This window comes from Clupea harengus, chromosome 3, assembly GCF_900700415.2.
Source record: "Clupea harengus chromosome 3, Ch_v2.0.2, whole genome shotgun sequence".
Classification (NCBI taxonomy): domain Eukaryota; kingdom Metazoa; phylum Chordata; class Actinopteri; order Clupeiformes; family Clupeidae; genus Clupea; species Clupea harengus.
In genome coordinates, this window is record NC_045154.1 from 24,130,011 (window position 1) to 24,147,308 (window position 17,298).

Genomic DNA, 17,298 nt, shown 5'->3' on the forward strand with positions numbered 1-17,298 from the left:
CTCTCCACTGCACTGATGCATCAGTTTGCATACATTGCAGTGGTTTTAAAATAAAAGAGAGATTAGGCCTAAATCGAACCCCTAATGTAACCTTAAGGGTTTACAGCCTGTTCAACCCGGGAATATTGCCCCTTATTCCGTCTTCTTTGTTCTGTAAAAGGTACGAACATGGAATAGGAGGGTGATTAGGCCGGCAGTGATGGTAGTCATAGAGCCAATGCAAGAGTAGGCTACTGTTTTGCCAGAACACACAAATCTGACATGATAAGCGTAAACATGTTGTGCCTGATGCACACTAGCTTTGCTCAAGTCTGATACAGCTATAAATGTGCACACTATTATTGTTTTTTTTTAAGTAACAAGTAGGCTAGTTTATTTTCGACAGTGATGTTATGGCGCATTCAAGACAATTCTGAACGTCCAACATGATATTTCCCAGTTCTGACTGTAATGTGTTGAGCCAAATGTAAAGACAATAATGTGGTGATGACTCAGCGGATTTTCCTTCTATCTGCTGGCTATCAACAATTATGTACAACTTTTTTCTTGTTCATTTTGACACACTGCCTCTCCACGCACCTTCTCACTCATTTAAAAAGGTTTTAAACCTTTGATATAGTGTTAAACATCACGCCTCTTGTTCCAGAATGCTGCATGTTATCTAAAAGCACACACTGGGTCGGCATATACACCAGCAAAGGCGGTCTAATGAGGGGTCTTCTTAACGGCAGTATAGCGGGATCTCTGTTTTAAAGGGCCTATTATCTCACAAGACAATATTCTGCTGCTCCTCACACATGACAACTTCTGATATTATGTAAAACATAGGATATTCTTGCTCTAGGTAGGCTACAACTCTATACACAATACAATCTGTATCATCCATAGTCCATGTGTACTATATGGTTGACTAATAAGCAGATACATTTCTGCACACTGTACTGTCTGTACTGCAGACAGTTTGGCATGATTATTTTCTCCCCCCACACCCCCACCACCAACTTGTTCCCAGGTTTATATAGGGTTTCCTCATACCTTGTTTGCTATGTCTCCTAAGATATCTTCCTGGAGGTTTAGGTATTTGTAAAATATTTTAGGAAAATGCTTTTTGTCATGGTGCAAATGAAATAGTCTTATATTTCTGGTGGTTTATCAGTATAGCAATATACTGTTGGATTATTCTCAGTGGAACTTCGAGGTGTTCAAGTGGACATCTTACTATCTGAATGTTTGTACTGGTTTCATACTTAAATAAACTTACGATGTTATGATGCTGTTGAGACCACCTGATGGCCCTCAGTAAGACAAGCCTGCTTTGCTCACGCGTGGTCCGCCTGTACTCCTACACTCATGGTGGCACTGTAGGAATTAATTTGAATTGAGTCAATATAGAACATAAAATAGAAGAAGGCAGTTTGTTCCTGATAGACGACAACAACACAGAGGAAACTATAGACGTGTTTACTGAAAATTCTTAACGATAATGTTGTCCAAGGGCGGGTAATGTTCTGGTAATGGATTTAGAAATATATTCTACTGTTGACACTTCTGTAGTTATTAGACATAAGCGTCAGAGAGTAGAGAGAAGTTGTTGTGGTTCGATGTTGGTTGATGATCGGTCCAGAGAGAACGATTGACAATGACGTTAATGTTTTTCCGGTGATAGATATTGTTAATAGAACAAAACAATGAATTCGTTAGATGATATCGTCGAAATAGGTTATGATATAAATTCACTTTTTCGTTAGAGGCGGCTCGATGTAAAGTAAAAGGTGCTCTATGTTGACTTTATAGAATAGTGTACATTCAATCTGAGCTCTCCCATTTGTGAAGTTGTTTTGTCCCATATTCCAGATTGAGGACATGGAGAGGGTGAGTCAAACCCAAGTGTCTCGCCAGCATGGGCTAGATGAATCGTCCAAGGTTGGTGCCATAGTTAGGTTTTTGTATTTATCTTCTGAAAGTTATTCCCATCAAACATGCTCTCTAATTGCCTGTAGAGTTTTGCATTGTCAGACTGTCCATGTCAGTGGGTGATGGTGTTTGCTTTCCAATATTTCATGCAGCGGTTTTCACCCGGGCGCCTCGTCTACCGCTGGGAAGAGCGGGCCAGTTCGCTGCTCCATGGCCTGAATGAACAGCGCCAGCATGGGCAGCTGTGTGACGTAGTGCTAGTGGCAGATGAGCAGAAGGTGCCCGCTCACCGAGCCTTGCTGGCCGTCTCCAGTCCATACTTCCAGGTATGCTGAAAAACGAATAGTTTTATTGAGGGATGAGGAGGCTGTTTTTAGCGTTGTTATGGTTTTTCAGATTCCAGAATCTGGAGGCACATAGAACTTTCTACCCTCATATTTGTAATCGCTGTTCCCAACTTTTGTCATTGGCTACTATTTTAGTAAGTCAACATATTTGGTATCATCCTAGTTGGTTTTTAACTACACGTCATCCCTCTCACTGCAGGCCATGTTCACGCTGAGCATGCGGGAGGCACATCAGACGGAAGTGGAGCTAGTGGGCACGTCTTACGAAGGCCTGAGGGCGCTGGTGGACTTCCTGTATAGCGGTGAGCTGCTGCTGGACGATGGTAACATCGAGCACGTGCTGGAGACAGCGCACCTGCTACAGGTGTGGCACGCAGTGGACTTCTGCTGCCAGTTCCTGGAGTCACAGGTGAGCACCGACAACTTTCTGTACCTGCAGAAGCTGTCCCTGCTCTACAGCCTGGAGCGCCTGGACGCATTCATCGACCAGTTTGTGCTGGAGCGCTTCAGCTTGCTCTCGCTCTCCTCTCACTTCCTGTGCCACATGTCGGCATCCAAGATGGCCGCCTACCTGTCGGACGAGCGAGTGCAGCAGCAGAGCGAGCAGGCGCTGCTGAGTGCTGCGCTGCAGTGGCTCGCCCACGTGCCCGATCGGACCGAACATGCCCGGCAGCTGCTTTCCCACGTGCGCTTCCCCCTCATGCCCACGGCCGTGCTGGCTGAGTGGGCCCTGGCGGCGGTGCGCTCTCTGTTGCCCCCGGAGGCCGGCTGCGAGCCCCTGCTGGAGGAGGCGCTGAACTACCAGGCCTGTGTCAGTGGCCAACCTCTGCTCCAGAGCCCACGCTCACAACTCAGGGGGGCCTTGGAGCGCCTCCTGCTGGTCGGGGGCGAGGTTTCGGAGAGGGGCGACGAGCTGAGCGCAGAAGTGTGGCGGTACGAGGAGGGCGGAGAGCGGGGGGGTTGGGAGGTGGAGACACACCTGCCTGCGCGGAGGAGCCATCACTGTGTTGTCGTGCTGGGGGGGTTCCTGTTCACTACTGGGGGGAGCACGGCACGAGACAACGGGGGGGACACTGCCAGTAACCTGCTCTACCGCTATGACCCCCGCTGCAACACCTGGATCCAGGTGGGTCCTGCTTTCAGTTTTGACCCTTACCTCTGTGTGTTTTATTCGTCATACTCCTGATTGGTCAGATGCTGTAGGTGTATGTATTTGTAATGTGAATGAATACTCTGTTACATGCTGGCACTATGCCAGAACATGTCCCTGTATCTGTATGGGATGTTCCCCCATGAAACTATTTATTTATGCAAGTGGGCATCTTCCTGTGTCTAAGCTTTGACTGGTGCTAAGGCCCAGCACTCTGAGAGGCTGAATAAGACAGTGAGCGCATTCTGTTTCTTCCTTGCTTGATTTCCGTTCTCATACTGTATACCAATCTTGCTCCTGTACCACGCCACTCAAGGGTCTCGAGGACAAACAACCACCTGATTTGTCATTTCGCCAGTTCTCCATACACCAAACTCTACTCCCATAATGCTCACAGTTGTGATCCCATCGTTTATCTGTGAAGGGGGCCTCCATGAGCCAGCGTCGTGTGGACTTCTACCTTGGTGCTGTGGGGGAGTGTCTGATTGCTGTTGGAGGGAGAAATGACGCCGGTGCCCTGTCATCTGTGGAGGTGTACCATCCTGCGGAGGACTACTGGGAGTTTGTGGCTGACCTACCCAGGTGAGAGTTTCACCTGTATCCAGTACTTACAATTGCACGGTACTATATTCATGGTATTGTACCTTTCACTACTGTAGCTGTTTCATTTGATGAAGTATATTGGATGTATACTGTTAAAAATGAAACACCATAGTTGGATTTGATTTGATATTTGAATATTATTGGATTTCAGGTTGACCTACGGACACGCAGGCTCTGTGCTCAACGGTCTGGTCTACATCTCTGGCGGCCACGACATCCAGATCGGTCCATATCGCCGTAACGTGCTGAGCTACAACCCACAGCCTGGCAGCCGGAGTGACTCGTGGGTGGAGTGCCCACCGATGCTCCTGGCACGCGGCTGGCACTGCATGGCGTCGCTCGGTGACCGCATTTATGCGCTGGGCGGCAGCAATGACCACCAGGACAGCATTGAGCGCTTTGACATCCTGGACGTGGAGACTTTTGAGCCACGCAGCGAGCAGTGGACGCTCTTGGCCCCCCTGCTCAGGGCCAGCAGCGAGGCGGCGGTGGCCGTGTTGGGGGGCTGCATCTACGTGCTGGGGGGCTACAGCTGGGACACACTGGCCTTCTCCCACACCACGCAGGTCTTCCATCCGGACACAGGACACTGGGCAAGGGGGCTGGATCTGCCTAAGCACATCGCCGGGGCAACGGCGTGCGTGTGCCCTGTCATGCCACTGCCCAGCAGCCCCCAGGTGAGATTGAGGCAGAGCAGGGGGAGGGGTCTCAGGAAACCCCTCCGACAGGAGCAGGACAGGTGAACGATATACTGAGGGATTCCTCCCCAATCTCATAATCCTGCCATCTGCATCGGTTTGGACTTCAGGTTGTGTTTGCCTTAAAAATAATTCCACAATTAGCAACAGCAGATGGGTTGTTAAATATAGACCTTGGATGGTGTTTTGTAATGCCCTGGGGTTTCTATCAGTGGGTTTATGAGGATGTTTCAGAACATAAATAAAGTATCGATAATCTTTTTTGTCACATTCTCTTAAATGATAGATAAGGATTGTTTTCATTGACTTAAATGTAATTAAGTGTAATCATTTTTGTTTGGTCCCATTAATCCAGTGTGTGTTGATGTGTAAAACCGCTGAGAATGAGAACACATACAACAGTTTGTTTAAGCCTGAGATTCTTTAACAGCAAATTTCAGTAGAATTCACATTCACAGTTTTATAGTCACAATGCATGTAAACAATTCACACATAGGGTAAATCAGTCTGATTTAATACAAATCTGATAGTGGAAAAGGCAAAGCATCCTGCAGATGTCATGGGCAAGTCCTCAGCAGATCTCAGTCAAAAGGATAGAATGGATGAGCCTTCAACCTGGAGGGTGAAAACACAGCTCTTAAAATCCCAGCACTCAGCAGTGAATTTAGTTTCAGTTGTGTTTCTACCTAACTGAAGTAAAATCAGTTCCTTTCATGTTTCTAAGCATGTCTACAGCAAACAACAGCAGAAAAAGAACATCATCACCAAGCTCATTCTCCGCCTTGGCCAGAGACATCCTGTATCAACTAGGCTTAGAGTACACAGGTGTCCATTGGAGCTCTAGATCCTGATAATTAAATGTGTTTATGAGAGAGTGTGTGAGTGAGTGTGTATGTGAGAGTGTGTGTGTGTGTGAGTGAGTGTGTGTGTGTCTGTGTGTGTGTGTCTGTGTTTGTGTTTGTCTTACTCATCTGAGACATCGGCCCTCCACCCTCTGTTCAGTCCTCTCAGTGAGCTCATGTCCTCTTCCTCCAGAGAGAAATCAAAGATCTGCACAATTTCAAATAATAATTACAATAACAGTAATTACAACTATACTAATAATTCTTCATATATGACTTGCACTAGTGTAGCACGGTCTGACCTTGGTGTTCTCCAGGATGTGGTTGGGCTTCGTGCTCTTCGGGATGACACAGATACCCTGCTGCACGTGGTACCGAAGCAGTACCTGAGACACAGAGTGAGAGAGTTCACCTTTACTTCACCTGGATGGCCAAGTTTCTCTGTTTACTAAGTTCTACTGTTAACTGACAGGCAAAGCCCAAAAACTGGACAATGTGGACTGTCTCGACTGAGCAGTTTACTCTGTAATTGACTTCCAGTTCCCCTGATTGCAATGGTTCCGTCACTGTCACTGACTTCCAGTATCCCTGATTCTCATAACTCAGAGTCAGAGACAACTTTAGGATTCTCTGATCTAGAGGGAGATCTAGACACCCAGTAGATCCCTGAGGTCTTCTGGCACAGAACTCTTAACAGTTGAAAAAGCCAGGACAAAGAGACATGGAAAGGCAGTTTTTAGTTTCTATGCTCCCAGCCTCTGGAATACTCTGCCAGAACACCTAAGAATGGCTGAAACGGTGGAAACTTTTATACGTGCACTTAAGACATGCCTCTTTAATCTCGCCTCTGTATCACTCTCTGTAATATTTATCGGTTCTCAGAGGTCTGTAGTGGGTCTGCTGTACATGTGTGCATGCCCCCCCCCCCCCCCCCCCCCCCATTTCCTTCTGTGAGGCGCATTGTGTTACCTCCTGGTATGAAATGCGCCGTATAAATAAAGTTTGGTTTGATTTGATTTGATTTGAAGAATGAAGAGGGGCTGTGACCTGTGCAGGGGTTCTTCTGTGCTTCTTTGCAATGTCCACAACTACGGGATCCTCCAGCAGCTTTTCAGGGTCAGTGTTTCCACGGTGACTACAGAAGGATGAGGGACAAAGGCGTTTAAAGTCTAGAAACTCAGTGGAGGCCATACAGGGATTCAATTAAACCTCTGTCAGTTGATAACAGATCTACTCTATGTGAATATGTATTTCAAGTTTATTAAAGAGCATTACACCAAATGACAAATCTGTCACAAATTGCCATTAAATCCTTCATCCACAACTGAAATGCTTTGCAAGTGAGCAGATTGAGCAGAGTTTGATACTTCAACACAACCACTGATGTGAGAAGTGGTTGGTTTTTCATACTGTCATGAAGTAAATTATGATCCAAGTCAGCAACCCAAAGGAACCCAGCAAAGCCAATCGATCAGTCACCAATCACAGTGCTATACAGAATATGTATTATACTATATATAATATTGAAGAATATTGTGGGATTGAACACGCTGAACAAATGGGGAAGTAGATGGGACCCTGAAACAAAAGGGCAGTCAGTAATAATGTTCATCTTTGGTGAAGACTCACAGGTTCTGTGGCCTGCCAGGACTTCCGAAGGGGCTGAAGGCGGTGAGGGCGATGCCCTTTGATTGGCAGTACTCAATAAGGTCCGTTTGCACCAGGTACGGGTGGAGCTCCACCTACAGCCAGGGAGGCAAAGCAACAGATGAGTGAGAAGTCACTCAAGGTACAGTCTGCAATTCTAATCCAATACACTTTTTGTGGAATTCAGCAGTCCTAACTGTCCTCTAGTTGTCTGGTCTGTGTATTTGCTCTCAAAATCCTGTGTTCATACACACTCCTGGCTCTGTAGATGGCAAACAAAGTGGCTCGGACCAAGCCATACACTATTCCAGCAAATCAACACATTGCTTCAGGAGCATGGAAGGGATCATTTGTAGATTGGCTGTTGAGCTGAATTACCAACATGTTTTTTGCCAGAATGGAGGTTTTCACCTTTAACTCTCTCTTTCTGTCATTCTGTCTATCGGTCTTTTTTGAAGGATTGGTCCCTGAGATGTTCAGCTTGTTCTCTCTCTTTCTTTCTCTCTCTCTCTCTCTCTTTCTCTCTCTCTCATCACACCCTCAACTTCACAAACAATGTGAAGTGAAAACAATGTCTTCACTGTTTTGCACATGAGGACATGTTTGCATACAAACTTTGCATTATTTGCATTATTTTCCCAAACCAGACAGGTGCAGATGTTCCAGATGTGTGTAGTCATATGTGTTGTTTGTGTGTCAGTGAATCATTTAGTTGCTTATGTCTTCTGTCTACTTTTGTATATAGTACACTATTGTTTCCCACATACATCCAGATAAAGAAGAAATCATGACACCTCTCCAAAATTCAGATGGTGTAACATCTTATGAGTGACGTATGCCAATGTGCGGTCATAACCTCATTTTGAGAACTTTAATGACAATTACACCTGACATTACAATGTCATATCACTTGACACCACCAACAATGCTTACTGTATGCACCTATACACCAGAAAAAATTACAAGTAGGTGTAAACCTACTTGGCAATAAATCCATTCTGATTCTGATTCTGATTCTGATAATGACAACTCAACTCAAAAGGGATGTGGCAACTAATGTATTGTATCGTGCAGGCGAAGCTTCCGCATTACATGAGTGTAAGACTATTGTTAGCTCCCGCCATGCTCTGCTTGTGAATCAATCAGAATCAGAATCAGAATCAGAATCAGGTTTTATTGGCCAAGTAAGTTTGCACAAACAAGGAATTTGACTTGGTAAAGTGACTCTCAGTGTGCTTACACAAAATATACAACACAATACAATACAATGCAATACAAACAAACAAACAGTGCAACAGTGCAATGGACTAAGGAGTTTAAAAAAGTATGTACAAGGCGGAATGGCTATATACAGTAGCTGTGAAATGTTGCACAACAGTAGTGCAAAGAAGAAGTGGAGAGTGCGAGAAGTGCAGGGATAAATACATAAATATAAATATATATGCTACAGTGGGTTAGTTGTTCAGTAGTGAGACGGCGAGGGGGAAGAAACTGTTTTTGTGTCTGGAGGTTTTGGCGAACAGTGATCTGTAGCGTCTACCAGAGGGGAGGAGTTTGAATAATTTGTGTCCGGGGTGTGAGGGGTCTGCAGTGATTTTTCCTGCCCGTTTCCTGACTCTGGAGGTGTACAGGTCTTGGATGGTGGGCAGGTTGGCACCAATGATCTTTTCTGCAGACCTGACTGACCGTTGGAGTCTGTTCTTGTCCAGTTTGGTGGCCGATCCAAACCAGACAGTGATTGAAGTGCACAGAACAGACTCTGAACTGAGTGTCTTACTTCTGTGTATATGTTCCAAATTAGAATGAAGCTCATGTAGCTCATATCTGAAAGAAAAGGCTGCATCAGTGGTTCCTGCCTGTATGCTTGTATAAAAAAAAGGCTTGCAGCCAAATAACACAACGCTCGCAATTGTCTCTTTTGAAGATCCCACCGACACTACAGTATATTAGTTAAGACATGATAATGTCAGTCTTGTGATGGAGGGTTCAAGTGTTGAACCTGAATAAATTTGACAAAATGTAGAATTAGGACTTTGTGTTTCGCAGTGCAGTAGACGGACATCAGCTACCTGATTGACTGCAGGAGTCACCTTCGCCACAGACAGCAGCCTCTCCAGCTGCAGAGCATTGAAGTTAGACACGCCGATGCTCCTCGCTTTCCCAGACACTTGCAGAGCTTCCATCCCCTGTCAGACAAACACACACGACACCCATTCACACACAAAACTAACCAAAATACACAACAAATGCAAAATACACAACAAACATGTTTTCCCTGGGTTTTGTTTATGGTGGGTGCCATGCTCCTTGTTGTCCACTCTGTGTTGGCATTGCGTTTCCTGGTATCTTTGATGAGTGACTGAGCCGTTAGCACTGGCACCTGCACACCTGTTACAACATACCTCGTCAGCCACAGTATTTAAGCTATGTCATGAGGTTCATTTGTCGCTGAATAATCTTGCCATGAACATCAAAGTCAGGTCTCCAGTCCTCTTGCTCTGTGTGTCTGCTCTGGGTTTTGCTCTGGTCTCAGCCCTGCCTGCCCTACCTTTTAGATTTCTGTTACTCAGCCTGCCTGGTCTGTGAGTTTTGTCCTGCTAATGTCCCATGACCTCTTTGCTCTCATTAGATTCTGCCTGTCTCTGTGTGTCACTGTGAAACTAAGTTTGCACTGTTTTTGGATGAATGTTTTTTTTCTTCCCCTGGTGGCTCGTGTCAGGTCTATTTTTATTAAATTAAAATCCTATTCATAGCTCTGGTCTACCATATCTGCCCCTGAGTCCTAGTTCTTCTACCTCTGGCCTCACCGGCCGTGACACACACAAAACCAGCCCAAATGCACAGTAACCACATAGATATGAAGCAACACACAAACACACACTAAACCAGCCCCCAATGTACAACAAATGCATAGACATAGAATGATATGTGGAACAACACACACTCACACCATACCAGTCTATGTAATCACAGCAAACAGATATTATGCATTAGGTGGAATAACACACATTCACTGAGCTATTGATTGACTCATAACAGCATGCTTCAGCCAAAGTGTAGTGAGCAGTAGCCCAGAGGCTCATAGACCCAACAGTGCAGTTCTTTCTGGCCTGCAGTATAATGTCACCCTTCAGACCTTTAGAACACTGTGCTACTGTTGGTCAATCGGTCAATTGACCTCTTTACTTTCATTGTCACATGACACTGACACAAAACGGGGTCGCAAACAATCCATCCACCTAAGGAACTGGGAAGGGCTACCACTAACTTTGCCTAAGCACTTGGCGCCCCCTGTGAGGGATAACTATAACTGCAGCTCTTTGTGCAATGGTGTATAGTACATGAAGGTGATAAAAGACACCCTTGATAATTCAATGGCACAAAAATAAACTCTTACTTTTAAAGAAATATTTTTTAGGTTTGTGTATGGGTTCAGATAGCCTGACTGCTACAATAGTACACTGGAAACATTCATGAAGCATTTCATTTCAAAAGTATGGAAAATAAGATGAAAACAGGTCTACTTTAAGGACTTAAGGACTTCCTAATGTGTTGCTCAGTAAGCTGAAGCTCATACCTTCCACACGTCCATGTAGTCAATATCAGCTGTGAGCACGTTTCCATCCTTCATGGGGAAGATGTCATCATCCACCCTCTGTAGGAAATAGACAAGTGGACATGGGGGCTCAGAAACCCCTGAGTGATGACCATCACCAATCATGACATTAAATCCTAATGTAATAATGGTTCATCGCAGAAGTTGAACTTAAGTGTCCTCTTTTCACTGCTTCTTACAAGTTTACTCATACACTATAGGAGTAGTGTATGCTACGATTGAGTGCAAAAATGGGAGGTTCAGATCTATTTATTTAGCTATCTATTTATCTATCTATATCTATCTACCTATCTATATCTATTTATATTTATTTGTGTGTGTGTGTGTGTGTGTGTGTGTGTGGTACCTTCAGTGCCACAGGAAAGTGCACCAGGTACAGGTCCACATAGTCCATCTGTAGATCACTCAGAGACTTGTTAAGGCAGAGAGGGATGTCGCTGGGGGCATGGTGTGTATTACACAGCTGCTCACAGGAGGAGGGAGGGAGAGAATGCTGTCATTAACATTCAACCTTTCACTGGCTCTTCTGTGAAACGTATGTAGCCTTAGCAGCTACTGCAACCCTAAACTGGCCTGTCTTGTTAGCAGTTATCTAAATGAATAGGCTTGTGTTGATGTCCCACCTTACTGGTGATGAACATGTTCTCACGGCAGATGATGCCTTGTTTGATCTTGTTCTGGATGGCTTTGCCCAGTTCTACTTCGTTTTGGTAGCTGAAGGCCGTATCCAGGTGACGGTAACCAGCAGCAATGGCAGCCTCTGCAGCAGCTTGGCACATCGCAGCAGAAACCTTCAGATGAATGAGGAAAGTTGACAATATGTCAATTTGTGTAGATTTTAATACTGACTCACTGACCAGTAGTTTAATGAATTCTAAAGATATAATTTTGGTTGCAATGAGACTATTATGTAGTGATAATTTTAGGCAACACTTAATTTGGATAGTCCGCCTACAGAGACTTTACAGATGGTTTGTTGTCTTTCTACTTGTTCACTGAACATCACCTTAGTAACCAAACCCAACCCCTAACCCTAACCCTAACCATGAATTGAGTTTCAATAGATAGTTTGTTTATAGCAGATAGTCTAGATAGTCTATAGGGGACCATCCAAATAAAGTGTGACCCAATTTTATAAACCAGCAAAACTGTTCAGACTAAAGTGTCATTCAGTTTGAAGCAAGCACAAGAGAAAGGCAGACAGAGAAATGCAGAGTGTGTTTGTGTGTCTGTGTGTGAGAGAAGGTGAGAGCGGGAGAGAGGGAGAGAGAAAGAGACATGCAGAATGCATTTGTGTGTGTGTGAGAGAGAGAGAGAGAGAGAGAGAGAGAGAGAGAGAGAGAGAGAGAGAGAGAGAGAGAGAGAGAGAAAGAGAAAGACCAGGGGCGTATCTATGGAAAATAGCACCTATGGCAAGCATTTGAAATTGCGCGCTTATCCAAACATCTGAAACCCATGTTTTAGATAACTTCACCATAACATCAGCTCAAAAATATAGATACAGGACCCAGATATCGTCATCAAGTGCTAATGCGCGCGATAAAGCACAGGACATACAGAGCTCACGCTCCCTGCACGTGCCATACCTGCCATACCTTATACTACTCCTCTGTGTGTGTGTGTGTGTGTGTGAGAGAGAGAGAGAGAGAGAGAGAGAGAGAGAGAGAGTACCGATCCCTTCCATGTCCCCAGTCCCAGCAGAGGCATGAGTCTCCCATCGTTGAGCTCGATCTTCCCCACTCGTCTGCTGTCTTCTTCCATCTTGAGCTTTTCCAGTGCAGTAAAAGAGGATTGACACAGCACTCACTTTCCTCTCCTTTCTCTCCTTTCCTTTGTTTTTTTCTTTTCTTTCCCTCTACTCCCTCCCTTCCCCCTTCCTGTCTTAACTGTTGCACTCTGTCTCTTTCGTCTTTCTTTTTATCTGTTGGGTTAATCATTTAACCTAACAAGCAAGGTGTGTGTGTGTGTATGTGTGTGTGTGTGTGTGTGTGTGTGTGTGTGTGTGTGTGTGTGTACGCGTGTGTGTGTGTGTGTGTGTGTGTGTGTGTGTGTGTGTGTGTGTGTGTGTGTGTGTGTGTGTGTGTGTGTACATGTTAAAATGCTTGCCTTGACAGAAGGAAGTGACCTTTTCAACTGAGTCTGCTGACATTCTCTAACTTCCCCATGCTAAGCTCAAATAAAAAATCTGAAAGCAGGAGGCTATTCCCTCCCCATGTCTCCCTTTGACACTCACACAACACTAACCTGGAACATAGGCGGAAAGATGAAATACATAGGTTCTCTGCTGTGCAGTTCAGCTAACTGTGTACAATGTCCCTCTGAATGTATTTCTTTTGCATACAAAGACAAACACACACTAGCACGTTATCACACACACACACACCACACACACACACACACACACACACACACACACACACACACACACACACACACACACAAATGCACACACATATGGGGTATGTTTTTTTCAAGGTCTGAACTGTAGCCGTCACAAACTACTTGCAATGCTTACATCCATCAATAGATGGCAGTGTGCCACAACGCATTCAATATCTGCATCAAGTATGAGATGTGGGTGGGAGGGTGGATGGGTGGGAGATGCTTGTTCACTGCCTGTTGGGGGGGGGGGGGTTTGATCAATAAACATATTTGAAAAAAAAATAAAAGTATGAGATGTGGCATCCTTTGTTGACAATTAAAGAGTGATGTGTGGAGACAGACATGAAACCGACTAAGCAGTCATTTAACTATTCTAGAAGTTCCTGGTGTATCATAATCTTCCAACACATTCCTATGAAAGTCACTTACTGGCCATGTGTCCAGGAACACTGTATTGTTTGAACAAGCTCAAGAAGATTTGTCGGGATACAATGAAGACTCTTTTCATCGAAATCCCAGGTCCCTGTAACCTCAAAGTGAATGGTGGAGGCCCACAGAGAAGCTTTACAGTAATAGACTTCAGCCGGTAGTATAGAGGAAGGAGGTCCACCAGAGCCATAGAGCCAATAAGAAACACATGTGCAGGAGACCTCCAGGCTGCTATGCTCGTGTCAGAAGGTAATTGTATAAATGTGTATGTGTGCTTGTGCATGCTGTGGTAAAAGTTTATATAACCATACAAAGATACTGTCTGCTGTACAATTTTGTTGCCGTACAAAAAAATACACTGGCACTTTCTAAAATGTTCCTACTTGTGTTCAGCTTGTACCATGTGTTCTTCAAGAGGAGATAAAAGAAGAAACCACAAGTCAATTAAGTGTGAATTTATGCCAAGATATCGGGTAAACAAATAGACATAGAAATGGAGAGAAATTATATAAAATGTTTTTATTGTTTTCAAAACATTTTCGTCTTTCACATATTTATTTTTATTTAAATATTTGTCTCTTCACTACGTAGTGGAAAACTATACCTACATACAAATACTCATGATAGCATCAGGATAAATTCATAGGTTTAACATCATTCTGTGTTTTAACTGCTATAAAGGAAAGCATGCATGAAATTACTAAACATAAAGAATATACAAAGCAAAGCCCATGTTGGTCAAATAGCATTTAACAGCTATGATAACTGACTTTAACTGCCTAAGACTGAGTACAGCATGCTAGGTATGGAGACAGATGTGCCTAAAGCAACATCTGGAATCAAGCACTTACATATTGTCCTTAGTCTATTGGCATAATTTTATACGGATGGAATAAATGACTCTGTTTTCAATAACACGGCCAAAATTACAAATAGTATAAAACACAAAATGGCTTTACACAAGGCAGGCACACATTGGCTGTACAAAAATATAAATACATGATTTGCTCAGAATCTTGGGTTTCCGAAGAGAAACCGACAATACTCTCTCAAACCTTTCTTAAGTGCAACACACACACTCTTCCGATCCTTTCCAACTCAGTTCTGCAACCATTGTTCTTTAATTTGGACCAGAATTCCTTTCTTTCCTTCCCTCTACTTCTCTCTCTCTCTCTTTGTGTCTCTCTCTCTTTCCCCCTTTCTTTCTGTGCGCTTGACAGTATCCAGTTCTCTATTCCCCCCACCCGCACCCTCTCTCTCTCCCTCTCTCTCATTGGTCGATTTCATTGCTGTCTTGGCTACAAGGTCTGTAGTGGTGGGCGCAGAACTCGCGAATCCGGCCACAGGCCTCCACCATCATGTCCTCTGGAACCGTCACCACGATGCGGAAGAAGTTTGGGTACTCGAACGGCTGTGAAGAGAACACACACAGGTGTCTAAGACGCCACGTCTATGTGGGATGAAGAGAACTGAACACGCCAGAGAGATGTCAGATGCATGGATGTATGTAGGCAGTATGGAGGGCAATTGTTGGGGTTGTTTGACCTACCAGCCATTAGAGACAAGGATGACCCCCACCCCCTCTGTCGTGGTGGGGAAATGCCCCCACCCCTATTACTATCTTGATTATATCCCTTCTATATGCAATACTGCTGTAAAAGTGAGCCTGACCATCTAATTTTTTGCCAGTTTCTTCTTGGACCCACTAGAAGGAGGATGCTCTTTGTGCAAACAAACACCTCAACCTCCCAGTAGTGTTTATATGCCTTAACCCTGCCTGAAGTGACCTCTCATGTCAGTGAATATCCAGGAAGGGGAAAGAGATGACACGTACTGTGGCCGGCAGGCAGAAGACAGACTGCTCTGTCACCAGGCACTCTGTAAACTGGACGTCATTCTGGAACTCGGGGAAGTGTTTCATATCAATCCCCACCTATACAGAGGCAGGAGGATAGCATTTGTCTTAGTTAGCATTTGATAGCATTCCCCCCCCCTACACACACACACCCACAAATTGCCTTATTTACTAAATCGTTACATTTGATCAAATGGATCATCCTTGCAGTTCCATGCCACATGCAGTTCAAACAACAATAACATGATTCACAGATACACACACCAGACTCACCATGAGGTACATGGCTCCAGCGGGCATGATAGGAGTCAGCCCGGGGACGGTAGACAACGCAGAGTAGCAAATCTCCGAGTTTGACTAAAAAATAACATTGGGAGGTGGTGAGAAAAAAAAAGAAACGTATTGATTGATTGATATTGATTGACATTACGACAACATTTATGTAGGGTGGCACAAGGACTATAGTCTTACCTTGATGAAGCTGATGGTGCGATGATAAAATTCCTGTGGTGTGTCGTTAAGGATACTCTCTAGCGCCCCTTGGACGATAGTGCAGGCTCCCAGAATCCTCTGGGTCAGTTTAACTATACCTTCCCGGACCTGATGTAGGGAGATAGAGAATGCAGAGGAGGGGATTCATGAAGAGTGTTATCCACGTGTGTGTGTGTGTTTGTGTGTGTATGCGTCTGTGTGTGTGCGTGTGTGCGTGTGTGTGTGTGTGTGTGTGTGTGCGTGTGTGTGCATGTGTGCGTGTGTGTGTGTGTGTGTGTATGTGTGTCTGTGTGTGTGCGTGTGTGTTTGTGTGTGTGTGTTTGCGTGTGTGTGTGCACGCTCGCGTGCGTGTGTGTATGTGCCTGTGTGTGTGTGTGTGCCTGTGTGTGTGTGTGTGTGTGTGTGTGTGTGTGTGTGTTTTCGTGAATGTATGCCTGTCTGTCTCCTCTCCTGTGTCCCTCACCTCTGTGCCGAACACGTCCCCTCGGTCATGAACGAGAACCCAGCCCATCCTCCAGCCTGGCACCAGCCAGCGCTTGGCCAGCCCCCCACATGACAGGATGGGCACATCTCGGCTCAGGGTGGCCAATGAGTGGAAAGAGCACCCTGGGAACACCTGCACACACAGACATGCACCAGCACAATGTTATGTGTCATGGGAATATTACATCAGGTGGAGTTATTATAGTCATACAACAACATCAGCATGATGTGACATAGCCTAGCTACTACGCTTGCATGATGTAATATGGTATGAAATATAATTATTAGTGTTATCAGTGATAATAATAAAAACAACAACAACAAGAACAAAAACAATAATAATAATTTATCGATATTCAACATAATAAATGATTTAAACAGAAGAATTGATGTGTTGGCAATTTTTACCTATTTATCTATTTACTTAAAACATGCTAAACAGCACTGAGGATGTTGTTGTGTGAGTGAAGAGTAAATGATGGATGTGTGAATGTGATAACCAAATGTGCATTTCTGGAAAGCGCTGCTGTCTTTGTCTGTGGGAGAGCCAGCCAGTGTGTCTGGTTCTGGTTAGTTTGGAGGGCTTGATGTTAAACATGTGGCACCACCCCACTTCCCATTGGCCCTTAGGGTTTGATTGACACTCCAGCTGAGTGTGGCTGAAAAATGAGTAAGGCAAAAAAACAGCATCTCCCAGCCATGAGCCCCAACAGAGGCCCTGCCATTAAACATAGGGACCTCCTCCGTCCAGCCCCCTTTAGTACCCACCCACTCTCGTGCTAACCCCCTGCTTGTGGACTAATGGCAAACACATGCAGCCAAAAAAGTGCAAAGTCATTG

The 17,298-nt window shown here is 44.7% G+C and overlaps 3 protein-coding genes across 3 annotated transcripts in view; 1 reads left to right on the top strand and 2 right to left on the bottom strand.

The window, feature by feature from the left end:
• The first annotated feature begins 1,389 nt into the window (after positions 1 to 1,389).
• On the top strand, positions 1,390 to 4,970 carry klhl36 (kelch-like family member 36). The gene is made up of 6 exons (XM_012828160.2): positions 1,390 to 1,511; positions 1,855 to 1,923; positions 2,067 to 2,240; positions 2,461 to 3,387; positions 3,836 to 3,993; positions 4,166 to 4,970. Exons 2-6 carry the CDS (start codon positions 1,864 to 1,866, stop codon positions 4,755 to 4,757), a joined length of 1,911 nt encoding a protein of 636 aa, XP_012683614.1. The 5' UTR covers positions 1,390 to 1,511; positions 1,855 to 1,863; the 3' UTR covers positions 4,758 to 4,970.
• Positions 4,971 to 5,114: 144 nt separating this feature from the next.
• Positions 5,115 to 12,777, bottom strand: zgc:56622 (uncharacterized protein LOC326033 homolog). The gene is made up of 10 exons (XM_012828117.3): positions 12,489 to 12,777; positions 11,441 to 11,608; positions 11,164 to 11,280; positions 10,779 to 10,856; positions 9,271 to 9,387; positions 7,184 to 7,296; positions 6,602 to 6,689; positions 5,857 to 5,940; positions 5,680 to 5,762; positions 5,115 to 5,327 (listed from the first exon to the last, which is right to left on the bottom strand). Exons 1-10 carry the CDS (start codon positions 12,576 to 12,578, stop codon positions 5,294 to 5,296), a joined length of 972 nt encoding a protein of 323 aa, XP_012683571.2. The 5' UTR covers positions 12,579 to 12,777; the 3' UTR covers positions 5,115 to 5,293.
• A 1,355-nt stretch (positions 12,778 to 14,132) lies between these two features.
• Positions 14,133 to 17,298, bottom strand: part of tat (tyrosine aminotransferase) — an 8,332-nt gene continuing 5,166 nt past the window's right edge. The window contains exons 8-12 of the mRNA XM_012828139.3: positions 16,439 to 16,591; positions 15,955 to 16,083; positions 15,757 to 15,840; positions 15,463 to 15,561; positions 14,133 to 15,039 (exon numbers count right to left, since the gene is read on the bottom strand). Coding sequence (XP_012683593.1) covers positions 14,899 to 15,039; positions 15,463 to 15,561; positions 15,757 to 15,840; positions 15,955 to 16,083; positions 16,439 to 16,591 — 606 coding nt within the window. The 3' untranslated portion in view covers positions 14,133 to 14,898. The remainder of the gene's footprint in view (positions 15,040 to 15,462; positions 15,562 to 15,756; positions 15,841 to 15,954; positions 16,084 to 16,438; positions 16,592 to 17,298) is intronic.

Bases quoted from the DNA above. Each gene is read 5' to 3' on its own strand.
- zgc:56622 (XM_012828117.3), bottom strand. From the start codon at position 12,578: ATGGAAGAAGACAGCAGACGAGTGGGGAAGATCGAGCTCAACGATGGG. The intron at 9,388-10,778 runs GTATGAGCTTCA...TTTGTCTGACAG, and splicing joins ACTACATGGACGTGTGGAAG to GGGATGGAAGCTCTGCAAGT. The intron at 5,941-6,601 runs GTCACAGCCCCT...TCTGTGTCTCAG, and splicing joins ACAGAAGAACCCCTGCACAG to GTACTGCTTCGGTACCACGT.
- klhl36 (XM_012828160.2), top strand. From the start codon at position 1,864: ATGGAGAGGGTGAGTCAAACCCAAGTGTCTCGCCAGCATGGGCTAGAT. The intron at 2,241-2,460 runs GTATGCTGAAAA...CTCTCACTGCAG, and splicing joins TCTCCAGTCCATACTTCCAG to GCCATGTTCACGCTGAGCAT. The intron at 3,994-4,165 runs GTGAGAGTTTCA...ATTGGATTTCAG, and splicing joins TTTGTGGCTGACCTACCCAG to GTTGACCTACGGACACGCAG.